General features: G+C 49.0%; 1 protein-coding gene and 1 long non-coding RNA gene across 3 annotated transcripts in view; one reads left to right on the top strand and one right to left on the bottom strand.

The window, feature by feature from the left end:
• nlgn4x (neuroligin 4 X-linked) overlaps nucleotides 1-5,421 on the top strand; it is a 200,162-nt gene extending 194,741 nt beyond the window's left edge. For both annotated transcript variants that reach the window (XM_033023361.1, XM_033023360.1), the window contains 2 exons: nucleotides 2,179-2,968; nucleotides 4,174-5,421. In XM_033023361.1, coding sequence (XP_032879252.1) covers nucleotides 2,179-2,968; nucleotides 4,174-5,083 — 1,700 coding nt within the window. In that variant the 3' untranslated portion in view covers nucleotides 5,084-5,421. The remainder of the gene's footprint in view (nucleotides 1-2,178; nucleotides 2,969-4,173) is intronic.
• Nucleotides 5,039-19,356, bottom strand: part of LOC116974655 — a 17,397-nt gene continuing 3,079 nt past the window's right edge. The window contains exons 2-3 of the long non-coding RNA XR_004412409.1: nucleotides 10,111-10,115; nucleotides 5,039-5,106 (exon numbers count right to left, since the gene is read on the bottom strand). This is a non-coding gene — a long non-coding RNA (uncharacterized LOC116974655). The remainder of the gene's footprint in view (nucleotides 5,107-10,110; nucleotides 10,116-19,356) is intronic.

Raw genomic sequence — 19,356 nt, 5'->3', positions numbered from 1 at the left:
TGGCCGGTGTGGGCAAGTTGGGCCGAAGGGCGTTTTTCCACGCTGTATCGTTGTACGGGCAGTCACGGTGGTGCAGTGGTAGAGTTGCTGCCTTACAGCGAATGCAGCACTGGAGACCCGAGGTGCTGCTCCATCAATTTACGGTGGAACTCACTTTGGCCATGGAGGAGGCCCAGGACCGAAAGGTCGGATACGGAATGGGAGGGTGAGTTGAAGTTCTGAGCCACCGGGAGATCAGGTTGGTTATTGCGGACCGAGCGGAGGTGTTGGGCGAAGCGATCGCCAAGCCTGCGCTTGGTCTCATCGATGTAGAGCAGCTGACATCTAGAGCAGCGGATGCAATAGATGAGGTTGGAGGAGATGCAGGTGAACCTCTGTCGCACCTGGAGCGACTGCTTGGGTCCTTGAATGGAGCCGAGGGGGGAGGTAAAGCGATAAGTGTAGCATTTTCAGCGGTTGCAAGGGAAAGTACCCGGGGAAGGGGTGGTGCGGGTGGGAAGGGACGAATTGACCAGTGAGTTACGGAGGGAGCGGTCTCTGCGGAAAGCTGAAAGGGGAGGATAAACTTTTTTAAAAAAATTATTAGAAGCAAATGTACAAAAATATAACCAACGGCACATGAAATAATACAGTTATTATCCAGCTTCAATTTTAACTTTTTAGCTATAGTTGGAAGAAAAGTAAGAAGAAAAACCAAGAAAGAAAAAAAGTGAGATGTGCAAAGGTAGAACCCCTAGACTACCAAAGTGGTGCAGGCACAGAGTGAATAAATGAAAGAAAGAAGAAAGGAATAGAAAAAAAAATAATAATAAAAAGACAAAAAGAGAAAGAAAGGAAAAAGTGGTGATATACCTGCCTCACATCCCTCCCCACCCACCTCACCCAACCCGTAATGAGATTTAACTCCAAAGTTGTGTTGCACCATACTATCCTTGTAATGAATCAATGAATGGTGTCTTTTTTCTGCCAAGACAAGTCTCATATTTTCAAGATGTAGCGTCTCAGACATGCTTGTAATTCACATCTTAACAGTAGGGACAGATGTATCTTTCCAAAATTTGAGTATTGATTTTTTTGCCATTATCAGGCCATAATTAAGGAAACGTCTTTGAAATAAAGTAAAGGATAAACGAGATAAAGTAAGTAAGTCAGTATTTAAGAAGGAACTGCAGATGCTGGAAAATCGAAAGTAGACAAAAATGCTGGAGAAACTCAGCGGGTGCAGCAGCATCTATGGAGCGAAGGAAATAGGCAACGTTTCGGGCCGAAACCCTTTGGGGTTCGAACTCCCGGTGGCTCAGCACTTCAACTCCCCCTCCCATTCCCAATCCGACCTCTCTGTCCTGGGTCTCCTCCATTGCCAGAGTGAGCAACACCGGAAATTGGAGGAACAGCACCTCATATTCCGCCTGGGTTGCTTGCGTCCGGATGGCATGAACGTTGAATTCTCCCAGTTTTGCTAGCCCTTGCTGTCTCCTCCCCTTCCTTCACCCTCGAGCTGTCTCCTCCCATCCCCCCGCTCTCGGGCTCCTCCTCCTCCCTTTTTCCTTCCTTCTCCCCCCCACCCCCCATCAGTCTGAAGAAGGGTTTCGGCCCGAAACGTCGCCTATTTCCTTCGCTCCATAGATGTTGCTGCACCCGCTGAGTTTCTCCAGCATTTTGTGTAACAACATGACATACAGTGACAGTTACAAATGACACAGAAAACACTAAACATTAATAATAATAAAACATTAATGATAAAACACCATTGATCAAGCATGTGAACCAACAAAATACCAGATCAAAGGGAGGCTACAGATTTTTGGCTGTTGAGTAGAGCAACTACTCGTGGATAAAAACCTTTTTTATGTCTGGCTGTGGCAGCTTTGACAGTCCGGAGTCGCCTTCCAGAGGGAAGTGATTCAAAGAGTTTGTGGCCAGGGTGAGAGGGGTCAGAGATGATCTTGCCCGCTCGCTTCTAAACTAGACTGGTCTTTGCTGCCTTGGTTCCCACTGTGGGAACCATTGTGGGGGGATGTTTTTATGTTTATTGTTAAATTCTTTAATGTTGTGTGTTTTCTTTATTGGTGTGCTGCATTGGCAAGCCACATTTCACCACACCATTTGGTGTATGTGATAATAAATGTCCTTTGTAGACTTTGTAGACTTTAACGCAACCTCTCCTTCAACCACCAGGTCTCTTCCAGAAGGCTATCATCCAGAGCGGAACGGCGTTGTCCAGCTGGGCGGTGAACTACCAGCCGGCCAAGTACACCCGCTTGTTGGCGGAGAAGGTTGGCTGCAGCATGTTGGACACCATCGACCTGGTGGAGTGCCTGAGGTTGAAGACGTACAAGGAGCTGATTGAGCAGGACATCATGCCCGCCCGCTACCACATCGCCTTCGGGCCGGTCATCGATGGCGATGTCATCCCGGACGACCCGCAGATCCTGATGGAGCAGGGCGAGTTCCTCAACTACGACATCATGCTGGGGGTCAACCAGGGCGAGGGGCTGAAGTTCGTGGAGAACATGGTGGACAACGAGGACGGCATCTCCGCCAGCGACTTCGACTTTGCCGTCTCCAACTTTGTGGACAACTTGTACGGCTACCCGGAGGGGAAGGACACGCTGCGGGAGACCATCAAGTTCATGTACACCGACTGGGCGGACAAGGAGAACCCGGAGACCCGGCGCAAGACGCTGGTGGCGCTCTTCACCGACCACCAGTGGGTGGCGCCGGCGGTGGCCACGGCCGACCTCCACGCCCAGTACGGCTCGCCCACCTACTTCTACGCCTTCTACCACCACTGCCAGAGCGACATGAAGCCCGGCTGGTCCGACGCCGCCCACGGAGACGAGGTCCCCTACGTCTTTGGCGTCCCCATGATCGGCCCCACCGAGCTCTTCCCCTGCAACTTCTCCAAGAACGACGTGATGCTCAGCGCGGTGGTCATGACCTACTGGACCAACTTCGCCAAGACCGGGTTAGTCAATAGTCAATAGACAATAGACAATAGACAATAGACAATAGGTGCAGGAGGAGGCCATTCGGCCCTTCGAGCCAGCACCGCCATTCAACGTGATCATGGCTGATCATCCCCAATCAGTACCCCGTTCCTGCCTTCTCGTGGTGGAGGCCGGCTCTCTGGATAATTTCAAGACAGAGCTAGATAGGGCTCTTAAAGACAGCGGAGTCAGGGGATATGGGGAGAAGGCAGGAACGGGGTACCGATTGGGGATGATCAGCCATGATCACAATGAATGGCGGTGTTGGCTCGAAGGGCCGAATGGCCTACTCCTGCACCTATTGTCTATTGCCTATAGCCCTCTCGCTACTTTTATTAAAAAACGTTGTCAAATTTCGAGTCGGATGAAATGTAAAAACCAATGATGTAAGCTATAATGAAATGAGTCGGAAGGAACTGCAGATGCTGGTTTACAACAAAGATGGACACAAAATGCTGTAATAGCTCAGCAGGACGAGCAGCATCTCTACTCCACCATTTTAGATCTATCTATAAAGAAGTACGTTGCCTTTCAAACTGAATAGGCAACGTTTGGGGCCGAGACCCTTCTTCAGACTGATGTAGGGTTGTCAGTGTTGTATCTTGCTGTTAACCCGCTCCCTTTACACTGGCATCAGCCAATCTTCCCTGTCCGCCTGCGGGCACCCGATAAAGGGACCACATCGCCCCGATCCTGGCCTCTCTCCACTGGCTCCCTGTACCGTTCCGTATACATTACAAGATCCTTCTCTATGTTTACAAAGCCCTTAACGGGCTTGCCCCTACCTACATTAAAAGTCTGCTTACCCACAACTCCACCTCCAGGTCCCTCAGATCGGCCGACTTGGGGTTACTGAGCATCCCGCGGTCTAGGCATAAGCTCAGGGGCGACCGCGCCTTTGTGGTTGCAGCTCCTAGACTGTGGAACAACGTCCCTCCTTCCCATCAGAACTGCCCCCTCCATCGACTCCTTTAAGTCAAGACTAAAAATGTATCCATACTCCCAGGCCTTTCCTGACGTCCACAGAGCGAGGGCTATATGTATATATGTATGTAGTTTGTTTGTTTATACTATTCTTATAACAAATGTAAAGCACTTTGGCCAACGAGAGTTGTTTTTTAAATGTGCTATATAAATAAATAAATGTGACTTGACTTGACTCTGGTGTTTCCTCGTTCCTCAGGGATCCCAACCAACCTGTGCCACAGGACACAAAGTTCATCCACACCAAGCCCAACCGGTTTGAGGAGGTAGCCTGGTCGAAGTACAACCCCAAAGACCAGCTGTACCTGCACATTGGCCTGAAGCCCAGGGTGCGTGAACATTACCGAGCTACCAAGGTGGCCTTCTGGCTGGAACTGGTGCCCCACCTGCACAACCTGAACGAGATCTTCCAGTACGTGTCCACCACCACCAAGGTGCCCCAGACGGACTCCACCCCATTCCCGTACATGACCAAGCACGTGTCGGGCAAGCTGTGGTCGTCCACCACCAAGCGCCCGCCGGCCACGCCGTCCCACGACCCCAAGCAGACCAAAGAGACGCACAAGTCGGGCGGCGGCGAGGAGACGACAGTGCTGATCGAGGACAAGCGCGACTACTCGACCGAGCTGAGCGTGACCATCGCGGTGGGCGCCTCGCTGCTCTTCCTCAACATCCTGGCCTTCGCCGCCCTCTACTACAAGAAGGACAAACGGCGGCACGAGACCCACCGGCGGCAGAGCCCCCCGCGGGGGGGAGGGGTGATGGGGATGGGGATGGGGGGGACGGCCAACGACCTGGCCCACCTGCAGAGCGAGGAGATCATGTCGCTGCAGATGAAGCAGCAGCAGCTGCAACAGCAGGCGGTGGACCATGGGGGGCACGACTGCGAGCCCATGCAGACGCACGACACCATGAGGCTGACCTGCCCGCCCGACTACACCCTGACCCTGCGCCGGTCACCAGACGACATCCCCCTCATGACCCCCAACACCATCACCATGATCCCAAACACCCTGGCCTCCATGCAGCCCCTGCACACCTTCAACACCTTCACCGGGGGCCAGAACAGTACAAACCTGCCCCACGCACACTCCACCACTAGGGTATAGCCCATCGACCCAGAGGCATCCCCCTCCCTCCCCTTCCCCACCCCCCCCCCCCCACACACACACACACACATGTGTTGCCTAGAGAGGTCACTTTTACCTTGCAAACGACTTTACCATGAAGGATCCTACAGACAACTATCGCCCAGCCACCGTTCTTTTTTATTTAGTGCAGGGAGAAGAGAGGAGGTGGTGGGGGGGCTCATATAAATCCCTGTCCCCTCTCCCCCCCCCGCAACATGTTGAGTGCCCCGGGGGGGTGTCGCAGATCACCTACGATGAGCAGGAACGTCGAGCGCCTTTTGTATAAACCACGAACATTTGAAAACGGGGTGGACAATAAAAAAAATAATCAACAAATGCAACTAATCCACTGTATCAGCTGGAGCGTCGGATAACTCGTTGCTTATGGACCGTGGACTCTTCAGGACCATTTGAACAGGCGGCAGTGGGCGGCGGCAGCGGGCAACGCCAGCCGTGCGGTTCAGCCAAGGTCGTCTCTCGTTCCGACGCAAAGGGACCATGGGGCCGTTGACCGAGCCAACGCGCGGAGGGGCTCGTCTCCAGCGCGGAGGAAAACGCCGCCGGCCGCGTTCAGAAACGGCGGCGCGTCGCCCCAGAGCTTCTCGCCCGCGCCAAATCCAAGCCGACTTCGCTCCTTCTGAACCGAACTGTATTTATGAAACTTTGTAAACAACTGTAAATAGTAGTGGGTGGGTGGGAGGGGGGGGGGGGGGGGGGGAGAAAAAAAAAAGAGAAAAGCCTTTTACTGTTCTTTTTCAGTTTTAAAAGAATCGGCTTTTAGAAGGCTTGTGCTTTATAATCTATTCTTTATGTACACGCATAAGGTAATTCATCTTCATTTGCGCAAGTTACTTTACTTGGATTATACGGTAGTTTTAAGCCTTGGGAATTGGTAGCATCAACCTCTGTAGAAGACATTGGTGCCTGCTTCAAGCTTAATGGCCAAAACTTTTCTTCTATGTATCTTAAGCCTATCTCTGTTTTAGATTCTGTTAGGTGCATGTTTAAGTATCGTAGCTAAAGCAGTTGTGAATCCATTATTTCCTTTTGGTACGTTAGTGGAGGAGTAGCAGGCAAAGCGTAGTGGGGGTTGTGAAGTTGGCCAAGAGCTTTTATGGGGTGGGGGGTTAAAGTAAGCACCAACATGGTTATTAAAAACTGTAAAATCAGTTTCCTTCTCTCTCTCCCTCTCCCTCTCTCCACCTTTCCTTGCCCTCCTCCCCCCCCCCTCTCTCTCTCTCTCTCATCTCTCCTCATCTCTCTCTCTCATCTCGCGCTCTCTCCTCTCTCTCTCTCTCTCTCTCTCTCTCTCTCTCTTTCCCCCCCCCCCCTCACCCTCCCTCCCCCCCCTCTCTCTCTCTCTCTCTCTTACTCTCTCTCTCTCCCCTCCACCTTTCCCCCTCCCCCTCTCGTCCCCACTCTCCCTCCGGGTATCGGTATCGGTAGGGGGTGAGAAACGGGGAAGGGGAGGGAGGGGGGGGGGAGAAAGATGAAAGAGAGGTGGGGGTGGGGGGGGGGCAGGACAAGTAAGATTGGGAGGGAGAGATAGATCAGCCATTGATTGAATGGTCAACATATGATGAGCGTTTGTCGGCACTGGGCCTGTACTCGCTGGAGTTTTAGAAGGATGAGAGGGCACCTCATTGAAACTTACCGAATAGTGAAAGGCTTTGATAGAGTGGATGTGGGGAGGATGTTTCCACTAATGGGAGAATCGAGGACCAGAGGTCACAGCCTCAGACTTAAAGGATGTTCCTTTCAGAAGGAGATGAGGAGGAATTTCTATAGTCAGAGAGTGGTGAATCTGTGGAATTATTTGCCACAGGGGGCTGTGGAGGCAAAGACTGGATATATTTAAGGCAGAGATTGATAGATCCTTGATTAGTACGGGTGTCAGGGGTTATGGGGAGAGGGCAGGAGTATGGGGTTAGGAGGGAGAGATAGATCAGCCATGATTGAATGGCGGAGTAGACTTGATGGGCCGAATGGCTTAATTCTGCTTCTATCACTTGAACATGACAAGGTCTGGCGAGTTAAGGGAGGGGGGTTTGATTGGAAGGTGGCTGGACAAAGGTCAGAGATGGAAAGTCAAAATGTGGGATCAGGCCAGAAGAGGCGTGAAATGTGAAGCTGGAGGAAGGAATCTCCACGGCTTGGATTTTGTTATTTATTCAGGATGTCGGCGTTGCCCAGAATTTATATCCTAACTCTTGAGAAGGTGATGGTTCGTCAACTCCCTGAACCATGGCTGTTCTTCTGAGCAAGATATTCCCGTAGCACTGTTGGCTACTGAGTTTCATGATTTACACCCAGTTAAGGGAGAAGTAAGGCCGCATTTAGAGTATTTAGAGTATTGTGAACAATTTTGGGCATCATATTTGAGGAAGGATGTGCTGGCTCTGGAGAGGGTCCAAAGGCGGTTTACAAGAACGATCCCAGGAATGAGTGGGTTAACATATGATGAGCGTTTGTCGGTACTGGGCCTGTACTCGCTGGAGTTTAGAAGGCCGAGGACCAGACGTTCTTTTAGGAAGGAGATGAGGAGGAATGGTGAGGGTGGTGAATCTGTGGAATTCTTTGCCACAGAGGGCAGTGGAGGCCTAGTCAATGGACATTTTTAAGGCAGAGATGGACAAATTCTTGTTTAGAGCGGGTGTCAAGGGTGATGTGGAGAAGGCAGGAAAATGGGATTAGGAGGGAGAGATAGATCAGCCATGATCACCAACGGCTGAGTGGACTCGATGGGCCGAATAGCCTAATTCTACTATAACCTGTGAACCTGGACAGATTCTTGATTAGTGCGGGTATCAGGGGTTATGGGGGAGAAGGCAGGAGAATGGGGTTAGGAGGGAGAGATAGATCAGCCATGATTGAATGGCGGAGTAGACTCGATGGGCCGAATGGCCTGATTCAATTCCTGCATATTATCCCACACATCCTGTCCTAAGCATATGAGAAGCAGGAGGATCTTTAAATGTAGTATACCGATGTACATGTTTTTTGTTTCATTATTGTTTGCATTATCTTTCTTTTGCCTTAAGTGATAATAGATGATGATCTTTTGGCTGGACATGTATATGTATAAAATTTTCAGCAGCTTTTTTAAAATAAACCAATCACACTATTTTCTAATTTATTTCACTTTTGTTAGATCCCGTCAGGCCACTCGCAGCCATTTTACACCGGAGGCGATAGTTTCATCACCTTTCAAGATTCAAGAGAGTTTATTGTCATGTGTTCCCGATAGGACAATGAAATTCTCGCTTTGCTTCAGCACAACAGAATATAGTAGGCAAGAAGGAACTGCAGATGCTGGAAGATCGAAGGTAGACAAAAATGCTGGAGAAACTCAGCGGGTGCAGCAGCATCTATGGAGCGAAGGAAATAGGCAACGTTTCGGACCGAAACCCGGAAGGGTTTCGGCCCGAAACTTTGCCTATTTCCTATAGTGTTCAACTCTTTGCATGGAGCAAAGGAAATAGGCAATGTCGCCTATTTCCTTCGCTCCATAGATGCTGCTGCACCCGCTGAGTTTCTCCAGCATTTTTGTCTACCTTAGAATATAGTAGGCATGACTACAGAACAGATCAGTGTGTCCATATACCATTGTATAAATATATACACACATGAATAAATAAACTGATCAAGTGCAAATAACAGATAATGGGCTATTAATGTTCAGAGTTTTGTCCAAGCCAAGTTTAATAGCCTGATGGCTGTGGGGAAGTAGCTATTCCTGAACCTGGTCATTGCAGTCTTCAGGCTCCTGTACCTTCTACCTGAAGGTAGCGGGGAGATGAGTGTGTGGCCAGGATGGTGTGGGTCCTTGATGATGCTGCCAGCCTTTTTGAGGCAGCGACTGCGATAGATCCCCTCGATGCTAGGGAGGTCAGAGCCGATGATGGACTGGGCAGTGTTTACTACTTTTTGTAGTCTTTTCCTCTCCAGGGCGCTGAAGTTGCCGAACCAAGCCACGATGCAACCGGTCAGCATGCTCTCTACTGTGTTTAAGAAGGAACTGCAGATGCTGGAAAATCACAGGTAGACAAAAGTGCTGGAGAAACTCAGCGGGTGCAGCAGCATCTATGGTGCGAAGGAAATAGGCAACGTTTCGGACCGAAACCCGGAAGGGTTTCGGCCCGAAACGTTGCCTATTTCCTATAGTGGAGATTGTTCAACTCTTTGCATGGAGCGAAGGAAATAGGCAACGTCGCCTATTTCCTTCGCTCCATAGATGCTGCTGCACCCGCTGAGTTTCTCCAGCACTCATGCTCTCTACTGTGCACCTGTGGAAGTTAGAGAGAGTCCTCCTCGACATACCGACTCTCCGTAATCTTCTCAGGAAGTTAACTTGTAGATCCGGAAGGTTCTAGAGCATTTGAACATCCTTCATCCTGTGTTCTATGTTTATTTAAAACGCAGACTTTAAGGGGGCGGTTCGGTGGTGTTGCGTTAGAGTTGCTGCCTAAAGCCTCTGTCCCACTTTCACGACCTAATTCACGACCTCTGCCGAGTTTGCCCTTGACTCATACTCGCAGCATGGTCGTCACGAGGTCGTAGGAGGTGGTCGTAGGTAGGTCGTGATGCTAGTCGCATCAAGTAGGTCGGGGCGTTTTTCTAGCCTGATGAAAAATGTCCACGAGTAAAAAAGGTTGTGAATTAGGTCGTGCAAGTGGGACAGGCCCTTCACAGTGCCAGAGACCCGGGCTCATCCTGACTACGGGTGCTGTCTGTACAGAGTTTGTATGTTCTCCCCGTTCAATTGTTGTAGTTCATCCATGCAGTCTTTAAATGCCTTCCATTGCATATCCACCGTCAACCCTTTAAGAATCATTTGCCAGTCTATCTTGGCCAATTCACGCCTCATGCCCTCAAAGTCACCTTTCTTTAAGTTCAGAACCATTGTTTCTGAATTAACAATGTCACTCTCCACCCTAATGAAGAACTCAACCATATTATGGTCACTCTTGCCCAAGGGGCCACGCACAACAAGACTGCTAACTAACCCTTCCTCATTACTCAATACCCAGTCTAGAATAGCCTGCTCTCTCGTTGGTTCCTCTACATGTTGGTTTAGATAACTATCCCGCATACATTCCAAGAAATCCTCTTCCTCAGCACCCCAGCCAATTTGATTCACCCAATCTATATGTAGATTGAAGTCACCCATTATAACTGTTTGCCTTTGTCGCACGCATTTCTAATTTCCTGTTTGATGCCATCTCCAACTCCACTACTACTGTTAGGTGGCCTGTACACAACTCCCACTAGTGTTTTCTGCCCCTTAGTGTTTCGCAGCTCTACCCATACCGATTCCACATCCTCCAAACTAATGTCCTTCCTTTCCATTGCGTTAATCTGCTCTCTAACCAGCAACGCTACCCCACCTCCTTTCCCTTTCTCTCTATCCCTCCTGAATATTGAATATCCCTGGATGTTCAGCTCCCAGCCTTGGTCACCCTGGAGCCATGTCTCCGTGATCCCAACTATATCATAGTCATTAATAGCTATCTGCACATTCAACTCATCCACCTTATTACGAATACTCCTTGCATTGAGACACAAAGCCTTCAGGCTTGTTTTTACAACACTCTTACCCCTTATACAATTATGTTGAAAAGTGGCCCTTTTTGATTTTTGCCCTGGTTTTGTCTGCCTGCCACTTTTACTTTTCACCTTGCTACCTATTGCTTCTACCCTCATTTTACACCCCCTGCCTCTCTGCTCTTGTACCCATCCCCCTGCCACATTAGTTTAAATCCTCCCCGACAGCACTAGCAAACACTCCCCCAAGCACATTGGTTCCATTCCAGCCCAGGTGCAGACCGTCCTGTTTGTACTGGTCCCACCTCCCCCAGAACTGGTTCCAATGCCCTAAAAATTTGAATCCTTCCCCCTTGCACCATTTTTCAAGCCACGTATTCATCTGCAATATCCTCCTATTTCTACTCTGACTGGCCCGTGGTACTGGTAGTAATCCAGAGATTATTACCTTTGAGGTCCTACTTTTAAGTTTATCTCCTAGCTCCCTAAATTCACCTTGTAGGACCTCACCCCTTTTTTAACCTATATCGTTGGTGCCAATATGCACCACGACAACTGGCTGTTCACCCTCCCCCTCCAGAATGTTCTGCAGCCGTTCAGTGACATCCCTGACCCTTGCACCAGGGAGGCAACATACCATCCTGGAGTCTCGTTTGCGGCCGTAGAAACGCATATCTATTCCCCTTACAATTGAATCCCCTATTACTATTGCCCTTCCACTCTTTTCCCCCCCCTCATGTACCGCAGAGCCACCCATGGTGCCATGAACTTGGCTGCTGCTGCCTTCCCCTGATGAGCCATCTCCCTCGACAGTATCCAAAATGGTATTCCTGTTTAGGAGGGAGATGACCGCAGGGGACTCCTGCACTACCTGCCTACTGCTTTGCTGGCTATTGGCCACCCGTTCCCTTTCTGTCCTCTTACCTTTTACCTGCGGTGTGACCAACTCGCTGTACGTGCTATCCACGACTTTCTCAGCATCGTGGATGCTCCAGTATGAATCCAGCCGCAGCTCCAATCGTTCAATGCGGTCTGCCAGGAGCTGCAGCAGGACACACTTCCTGCAAACGTAGTCACCAGGGACACCGACCATATCCCTGATCTCCCACATGTTGCAGGCTGAGCAAACCACGGGGCCAATCTCCACTGACATAGCTTACTTCCAAATTAACTCAACTCCCTCACACTATAAAAATCTTTATCCTTTAAACTGTACCTTTACTAATAAATACTGTACCCTTAACTCACAGAACCCTTAACTCACTGAACCCTTAACTCACTGAACCCTTAACTCACTGAACCCTTAACTCACAGAACCCTCAACTCACAGAACCCTTAACTCACTGATCCCTTAACTCACTGAACCCTTAACTCACCGAACCCTCAACTCACTGAACCCTTAACTCACTGAACCCTCAACTCACTGAACCGTCAACTCACTGAACCCTCAACTCACTGAACCCTTAACTCACTGATCCCTTAACTCACTGAACCCTTAACTCACCGAACCCTCAACTCACTGAACCCTTAACTCACTGAACCCTCAACTCACTGAACCCTCAACTCACTGAACCCTTAACTCACTGATCCCTTAACTCACTGCACCATTAACTCACTGAACCCTTAACTCACTGATCCCTTAACTCACTGAACCCTCAACTCACTGAACCCTTAACTCACAGATCTCTTAACCTGAAAGCAGAAATGCAAACCTGGGGTTGCACCCAATTAGCTGCTTCCTCTAGTCTTCCTCCAGAGGCTTCCACCAGACCCCTTCTCTGGAAGTGTGATGGGACTCTGCAGATTGTAGCAATGTTACAAAATTTTGAGATTTTAAAAATCAAGTCTGTAATTTATCCCATCAGATAAAGCATAAAAATAAGTTTAATTTGACACCTAATTCACTTTCATATCTCAAGTATTTAAAAAGTTATGGCCATTTTCATACTGGGAAATGAGCATCTTGTTCCCTATTGATTTTCTATGGACATAACAAAAAAGCTGTGATCGTGAACAGTCAAAAGCCCATAACTTTCTTAAAAATTAAGAGAACTGAATGAAATTTTCAGTTATCATAGATTGAAGCATTCTGAAACAAATATAAAATAATCTTACTTGGATGACCTGAAATTAAAGCATATAATTAGTTAGTTACCTAATTGTAGCTAATTTCAGACTTCAATTACTAGATCTAAACATCTATCCATTTCTTAATAAATGATTAACATTTTTAAATAGCCTAAATGTCCAAATAATATTCACAAATAATTCACAATAAAACATGATTTTAAAATCTCATTTACATTAATTTATAGACCAAATGGAAGGAATTTAGTGTTCAATTGCTGTAAATAAATGCCCATTTAAATCAGCTTTCCAGTGGGTCCCTGTGGAACGCGCTGGTTTAGAACGTTCACATTGCGGTAGATTTGTGCCCCAAATGCCGAGAAAAATACTGCGGGATATAATGGGCCCAAAATGAGCTCCTCGCAATATTAAACTTTGTATAAAGGGATCTTTAGAAGCCCTTTTTAACGTAAAAATATACAGCCAACCTTCTGTGGTTTGCTTTATGAGACCCTGCGGTTGCTGGCGGTCGCGGGTTTAGAGATTGATTTTTAAACTACTGTAACTATTATTCAAGGCCTTTAAACCTAATAATAGCTTTTGCGACGGGGTCTTTCAGCGATTTTTCGTTAATAATTAACTAGGCTGAACATTTTCGATTGGAACAGCTTAGAGAAAATCGCGTTTTAAACCTGCCCCCTCTAAACGGCGCCAAAATCGCGCACACCCGCAACGGCAGATTTTCACCGACGCTTCAGGTAGGCTTTGCAACATACCTACAGATTGGGTCCGTCCTCTCACCAATGGCTCCCCGAGCCTCTGTGAATGCAAGCCCCGCGCTCGATATTTAACTCACCGTCCAGGTAACTCCTCCTCTCACCAACGGCTCCCCGTACAAGCCCAGCCGCTCCATTCTCTCAGCATATGACAGTCCCGCCATCCCGGGAATTAACCTTGTAAACCTACGCTGCACTCCCTCAATAGCAGGAATGGCCTTCCTCAAATTAGTGTGGAATTCAAACACACTGTCCCCAGTGTGTGTGATGGAACTGGTGTGAATGGGTGATCGCTGGTCAACATGGACTTGGTGGGCTGAAGGGCCTGTTTCCAGGCTGTGTCTCTAAACTGAACGAAGCATCTACATTATCACTGAGTCACGGAAACAGGGTCTTCAGCCCAACTAATTTAACCAAACCAAGATTCCACCATCTAAGCCCTTCCCACTTAGAAACATAGAAAATAGGTGCAGGAGTAGGCCATTCGGCCCTTCAATATGATCATGGCTGATCATCCAACTCAGTATCCTGTACCTGCCTTCTCTCCATACCCCCTGATCCCTTTAGCCACAAGGGCCACATCTAACTCCCTCTTAAATATAGCCAATGAACTGTGGCCTCAACTACTTTCTGTGGCAGAGAATTCCAGAGATTCGCCACTCTCTGTGAAAAATGTTTTTCTCATCTCGGTCCTAAAAGATTTCCCCCTTATCCTTAAACTGTGACCCCTTGTTCTGGACTTCCCCAACATCGGGAACAATCTTTCTGCATCTATCCAATCCAACCCCTTAAGAATTTTGTAAGTTTCTATAAGATCCCCCCTCAATCTTTTACATTCTAGCGAGTACAAGCCGAGTCTATCAGATCTTTCTTCATATGAAAGTCCTGACATCCCAGGAATCAGTCTGGTGAACTTTCTCTGTACTCCCTCTATGGCAAGAATGTCCTTCCTCAGATTAGGAGACCAAAACTGTACGCAATACTCCAGGTGTGGTCTCACCAAGACCCTGTACAACTGCAGTAGAACCTCCCTGCTCCTATACTCAAATCCTTTTGCTGTGAATGCCAACATACCATTCGCTAACATGCCTGCATTTGGCCCTTATCCCTCTCTTCTTCGGCTCCCTTCGGCCATGGCTGGCCATGGATGTCCCCAGGGTGCTATCCCCTATGTGGAGGAGGCCTGTGCGTGACTTTGTTTAACGTGGGGAGACTGGTGCACAGACAGCCACCCCACGTGGGGTCCTTGACAGATCTGGGTCAGGATCCAGTGGCATGGAGTCCAAGACGACCGGAGACCCTTTTCTGCTGCAGCGTTCATCCGCCTTCCCAGCCGTTGTGACGCTCCACTAAGGTCAGCCGTCGTCCTCCGCCTGTTCCACCGTTGAGGTCTTGGTTGGATTGGCTCTTTGTCAGAGACCTCCCCCCCGACCTTACCGCCATGGGTGGCCCTACCAGGAGCATAGCTCCAGACGGCATCGCTCTCAGGATCTCAGGACCACACAAGCTTCTCCACCACGACAAGGTGACAATCCCTCTAAACCTGTCCAACTGTCTTTTAAACATTATTGAATCTGTCCCAATTACCTCTTCTGGCCGCTAGTTCCATCCATGTGTGAAAAAAGCACACATCAGTTTCCTATTCATTCTTGCCTCTCTCACCTTAAACCCATGTGTTGTGGTTTGATTCCCCTCACCCTAGGTACAAGCTCTGTGCATTCACCCAATCAATTCCACTCAGGATTTTATACAGCACTCTTTAGTCAGAGGGTGGTGAATCCATAGAATTCTTTGCCACAAAAGTTCCCCAACATCGAGAACATTTTTCCTGCATCTAGCCTGTCCAATCCTTTTAAGATTTTATATGTTTCTATAAGAAACCCTCTCATCCTTCTAAATTTTAGTGACTTGCCTTAACATATGATGAGCGTGGCCTATACTCGCTGGAGTTTAGAAAGATGAGGGGGGACCTCTTTGAAACTTACTGAATAGTGAAAGGCCTGGATAGAGTGGATGTGGAGAGGATGTTTCCACTAGTGGGAGAGTCTAGGATTAGAGGTCATAGCCTCAGAATTAAAGGGAAGATGAGGAGGAATTTATTTCGTCAGAGGGTGGTGAATCTGTGGAATTCTTTGCCACAGAAGGCTGTGGAGGCCAAGTCAATGCAGAGATAGATAGACTCTTGATTAGTACGGGTGTCGGGGGTTATGGGGAGAGGGCAGGAGAATGGGGTTTGGAGGGAGAGATAGATCAGCCATGATTGAATGGCGGAGTAGGCTTGATGGACCTTGTGACTCTTCAGCCCCCTGCGCTCCAAGGAATAACGTCCTAGCCTCCCCAATCCTGCCCTTGAGTCCTGCCAACATCCTCGTAAATCATCACTGCGCCTTTTCCAGCTCGATGACATCCCGTATAGATTTGATTAAGTTGTAGTGATCCTCCTTCCAAGAGGTGAAACGAAGGATGCCGAGAGGTCAAAGACAAATTAAAAGACATTTGGAGGACAGAGGACCATAAGTTTATTTGATAGGAGCAGAATTAGGCCATTTGGCCCATCAAGTCTACTCCGCCATTCAAGTTAAATTGTGGCAGGTAACAGGTGGACACAGGCGAGGAGGGCGTTTAACAAACAGGCAGTTGGAACAAAGGCCTTTTTTTAGTTTCGAATGAATGAATTAATAGGTTTATTGGCCAAGTATTCACATACAAGGAATTTGCCTTGGTGCTCCGCCCACAAGTGACAACATGACATACAGTGACAGTTACGAATGACACAGAAAACACTAAACATTAATAATAATAAAACATTAATGATAAAACACCATTGAACAAGCATGTGAACCAACAAAATACCAGATCAAAGGGAGGCTACAGATTTCTGGCTGTTGAGTAGAGCAACTACTCGTGAATAAAAACTGATTTTACGTCTGGCTGTGGCAGCTTTGACAGTCCGGAGTCGCCTTCCAGAGGGAAGTGATTCAAAGAGTTTGTGGCCAGGGTGAGAGGGGTCAGAGATGATCTTGCCCGCTCGCTTCCTGGCCCTTGCAGTGTACGGTTCATCAATGGAGGGAAGGTTGCAGCCAATAGCCTTCTCTGCTGATCGGACGATTCGCTGCAGCCTCCAGGTGTCGTGCTTGGTGGCCGAGCCAAACCAGGCCATGATGGAGAAGGTGAGAACAGACTCTACGATGGCCGTGTAGAATTGGACCATCATCGCCTGTGGCAGATTGTGCTTCCTCAGCTGCGCAGGAAGTACATCTTCGTAGGAAGATTGCCTTAGGAAGTTTTGAGATACAGCGGGGAAACAGGCCTTTTGGCCTATCGGTTCCGCGCCGACCAGCGATACCCGTAAATTAACACGACCCTACACACACTAGGGACAATGTTTACATTTACCAAGCCAATTTACCCACAAACATGTCAGTCTCTGGAGGTTGGGAGGAAACCGAAGCTCTCGGAGAAAACCCACGCAGGTCACGGGGAGAACGTACAAACTCCGTACAGACAGCACCTGTAGTCTGGATCGAACCCGGGTCTCCGTCAATGTGAGGCAGCAACTCTACCTCTGCGCCACCGTGCAACACCCCACTTCTGAAATATTCTGAAAAAGGTGTCAGAGGTTACGGGGGGAAGGCAGGAGAATGGGCTTGGGAGGGAGAGATTGATCTGCCATGATAGAAACATAGAAACATAGACAATAGGTGCAGGAGTAGGCCATTCGGCCCTTCGACCCTGCACCGCCATTTAATATGATCATGGCTGATCATCCAACTCAGTATCCTGTACCTGCTTTCTCTCCATACCCCTTGATCCCTTTAGCCACAAGGGCTACATCTAACTCCCTCTTAAATATAGCCAATGAACTGGCCTCAACTACATTCTGTGGCAGAGAATTCCACAGATTCACCACTCTCTGTGTGAAAAATGTTTTCCTCATCTCAGTCCTAAAAGATTTCCCCCTTATCCTTAAACTGTGACCCCTTGTTCTGGACTTCCCCAACATCGGGAACAATCTTCCTGCATCTAGCCTGTCCAACCCCTCAAGAATGTTGTAAGTTTCTATAAGATCCCCCCTCAATCTTCTAAATTCTAGCGAGTACAAGCCGAGTCTATCCAGTCTTTCTTCATAAGAAAGTCCTGACATCCCAGGAATCAGTCTGGTGAACCTTCTCTGTACTCCCTCTATGGCAAGAATGTCTTTCCTCAGATTAGGAGACCAAAACTGTAGGCAATACTCCAGGTGTGGTCTCACCAAGACCCTGTACAACTGCAGTAGAACCTCCCTGCTCCAATACTCAAATCCTTTTGCTATGAATGCTATGGCAGAGTAGACTTGATGGGCCGAATGGCCGAAGTTTGCTCCCATCACTTACGACCCGATGATCTTCTGGTTGTCTACCACATCTATGCCTGTACTTCTCACACAGCCAATGTAGAACAGGAGTAACAGTCCATTGCTGAATGGATCTGCACTGGCCGCGAGGCAAGCTGACATCGTGTACCTGGGCGGCACGGTGGCGCAGCGGTAGAGTTGCTGCCTCACAGCGCCAGAGACCCGGGTTCAATCCTGACTACAGGCACCGTCTGCGCGGAGTTTGCACGTTCTGCCCGTGACTGCGTGGGTTTTCTCCTGGTGCTCCGGTTTCCTCCCGCACTCCAAACTCATACACGTTTGTAGGTTAATAGGTTTCTGCAAATTCTCCCTGGTGGGTAGAGAAGGACTAGTGTCGGGGTGATAGTCGACGTGGACTCGGTGGGCCAAAGGGCATGTTTCCATGCTGTATCTCTAAACTAACCCTAAACATCTACCTAGCATTTATCACCTCGTCATATCGGTAGACAAAATTGCTGGAGAAACTCAGCGGGTGTGGCAGCATCTATGGAGCGAAGGAAATCGAAGATAGACAAAATTGCTGGATAGGCAACGTTTCGGGACGAAACGTTGCCTATCCAGCAATTTTGTCTATCTTCGATTTTCCAGCATCTGGAGTTCCTTCTTGAACACTTCGTCCTAGAGTCTTCTTCTTTACGTGCCCATCTTCCATGTTACAAATGTTGACCTCGCTGCCATGGTCCATCGTGAAAAGGGCGCAAGCTTCCGACGACAATCAGTGGGAGCCGTCACTTGTCGCAGTAGATGATGGTGGTGGTAGCAGAATGAGCTCGGGATACTTCCAGTTCCCAGCCCCACCACGTGAACGCTTCTGCTATGGGGCTGTCAGATAGTAAAGGGCCTGTCCCACTTGCATGCGATTGCATGCGTCTAACGCCGGTCCCACTTCCAAGCGCAGAGGCGTATGGAGTTGTGCGGGGCTGGTCCCGACATCACGCAAGGCTCCGAAAATCCCGCTCTGTCCGAAAATTCCACGCGCCAACGGCCTGTCAGCCCGCAGGCGCATTGAGGGCGTACGCAGCGTCTTGACGGCGTACGCCCAGCGCGTGGCGTTGCGCGATGACATCACCACCCAGCGTGCCGTTGCGCGATGACGTCACCGCCCGACGCCGTGCGACGTCCAAATTCAGTCGGCCCGCCTCCTGCCCAGCTGATTGGTGAGTATGATGTCGGGACCAGCTCCGCACAACTCCAGACGGCTCCTCGCTTGGAAGTGGGACCGGCCCCGCGAGGCCGTACGCCTCAAGCCACCACGTTTGGTCGCACTAGGCGCATGCAATCGCATGCTGGTGGGACAGGCCCTTAACTCATTACGGACACAGAAGAATGTTCCTGATGTTGGGGAAGTCCAGGACAAGGGGTCACAGTTTCAGGATAAGGGGGAAGTCTTTTAGGACCGAGATGAGAAAGACATTTTTCACACAGAGAGTGGTGAATCTCTGGAATTATCTGCCACAGAAGGTAGTTGAGGC

The sequence above is a fragment of the Amblyraja radiata genome, chromosome 6 (genome assembly GCF_010909765.2).
Source record: "Amblyraja radiata isolate CabotCenter1 chromosome 6, sAmbRad1.1.pri, whole genome shotgun sequence".
Taxonomy (NCBI): Eukaryota; Metazoa; Chordata; class Chondrichthyes; order Rajiformes; family Rajidae; genus Amblyraja; species Amblyraja radiata.
Note: the sequence above shows the minus strand (reverse complement) of the source record. Positions and strands in the feature narration are given on the sequence as shown.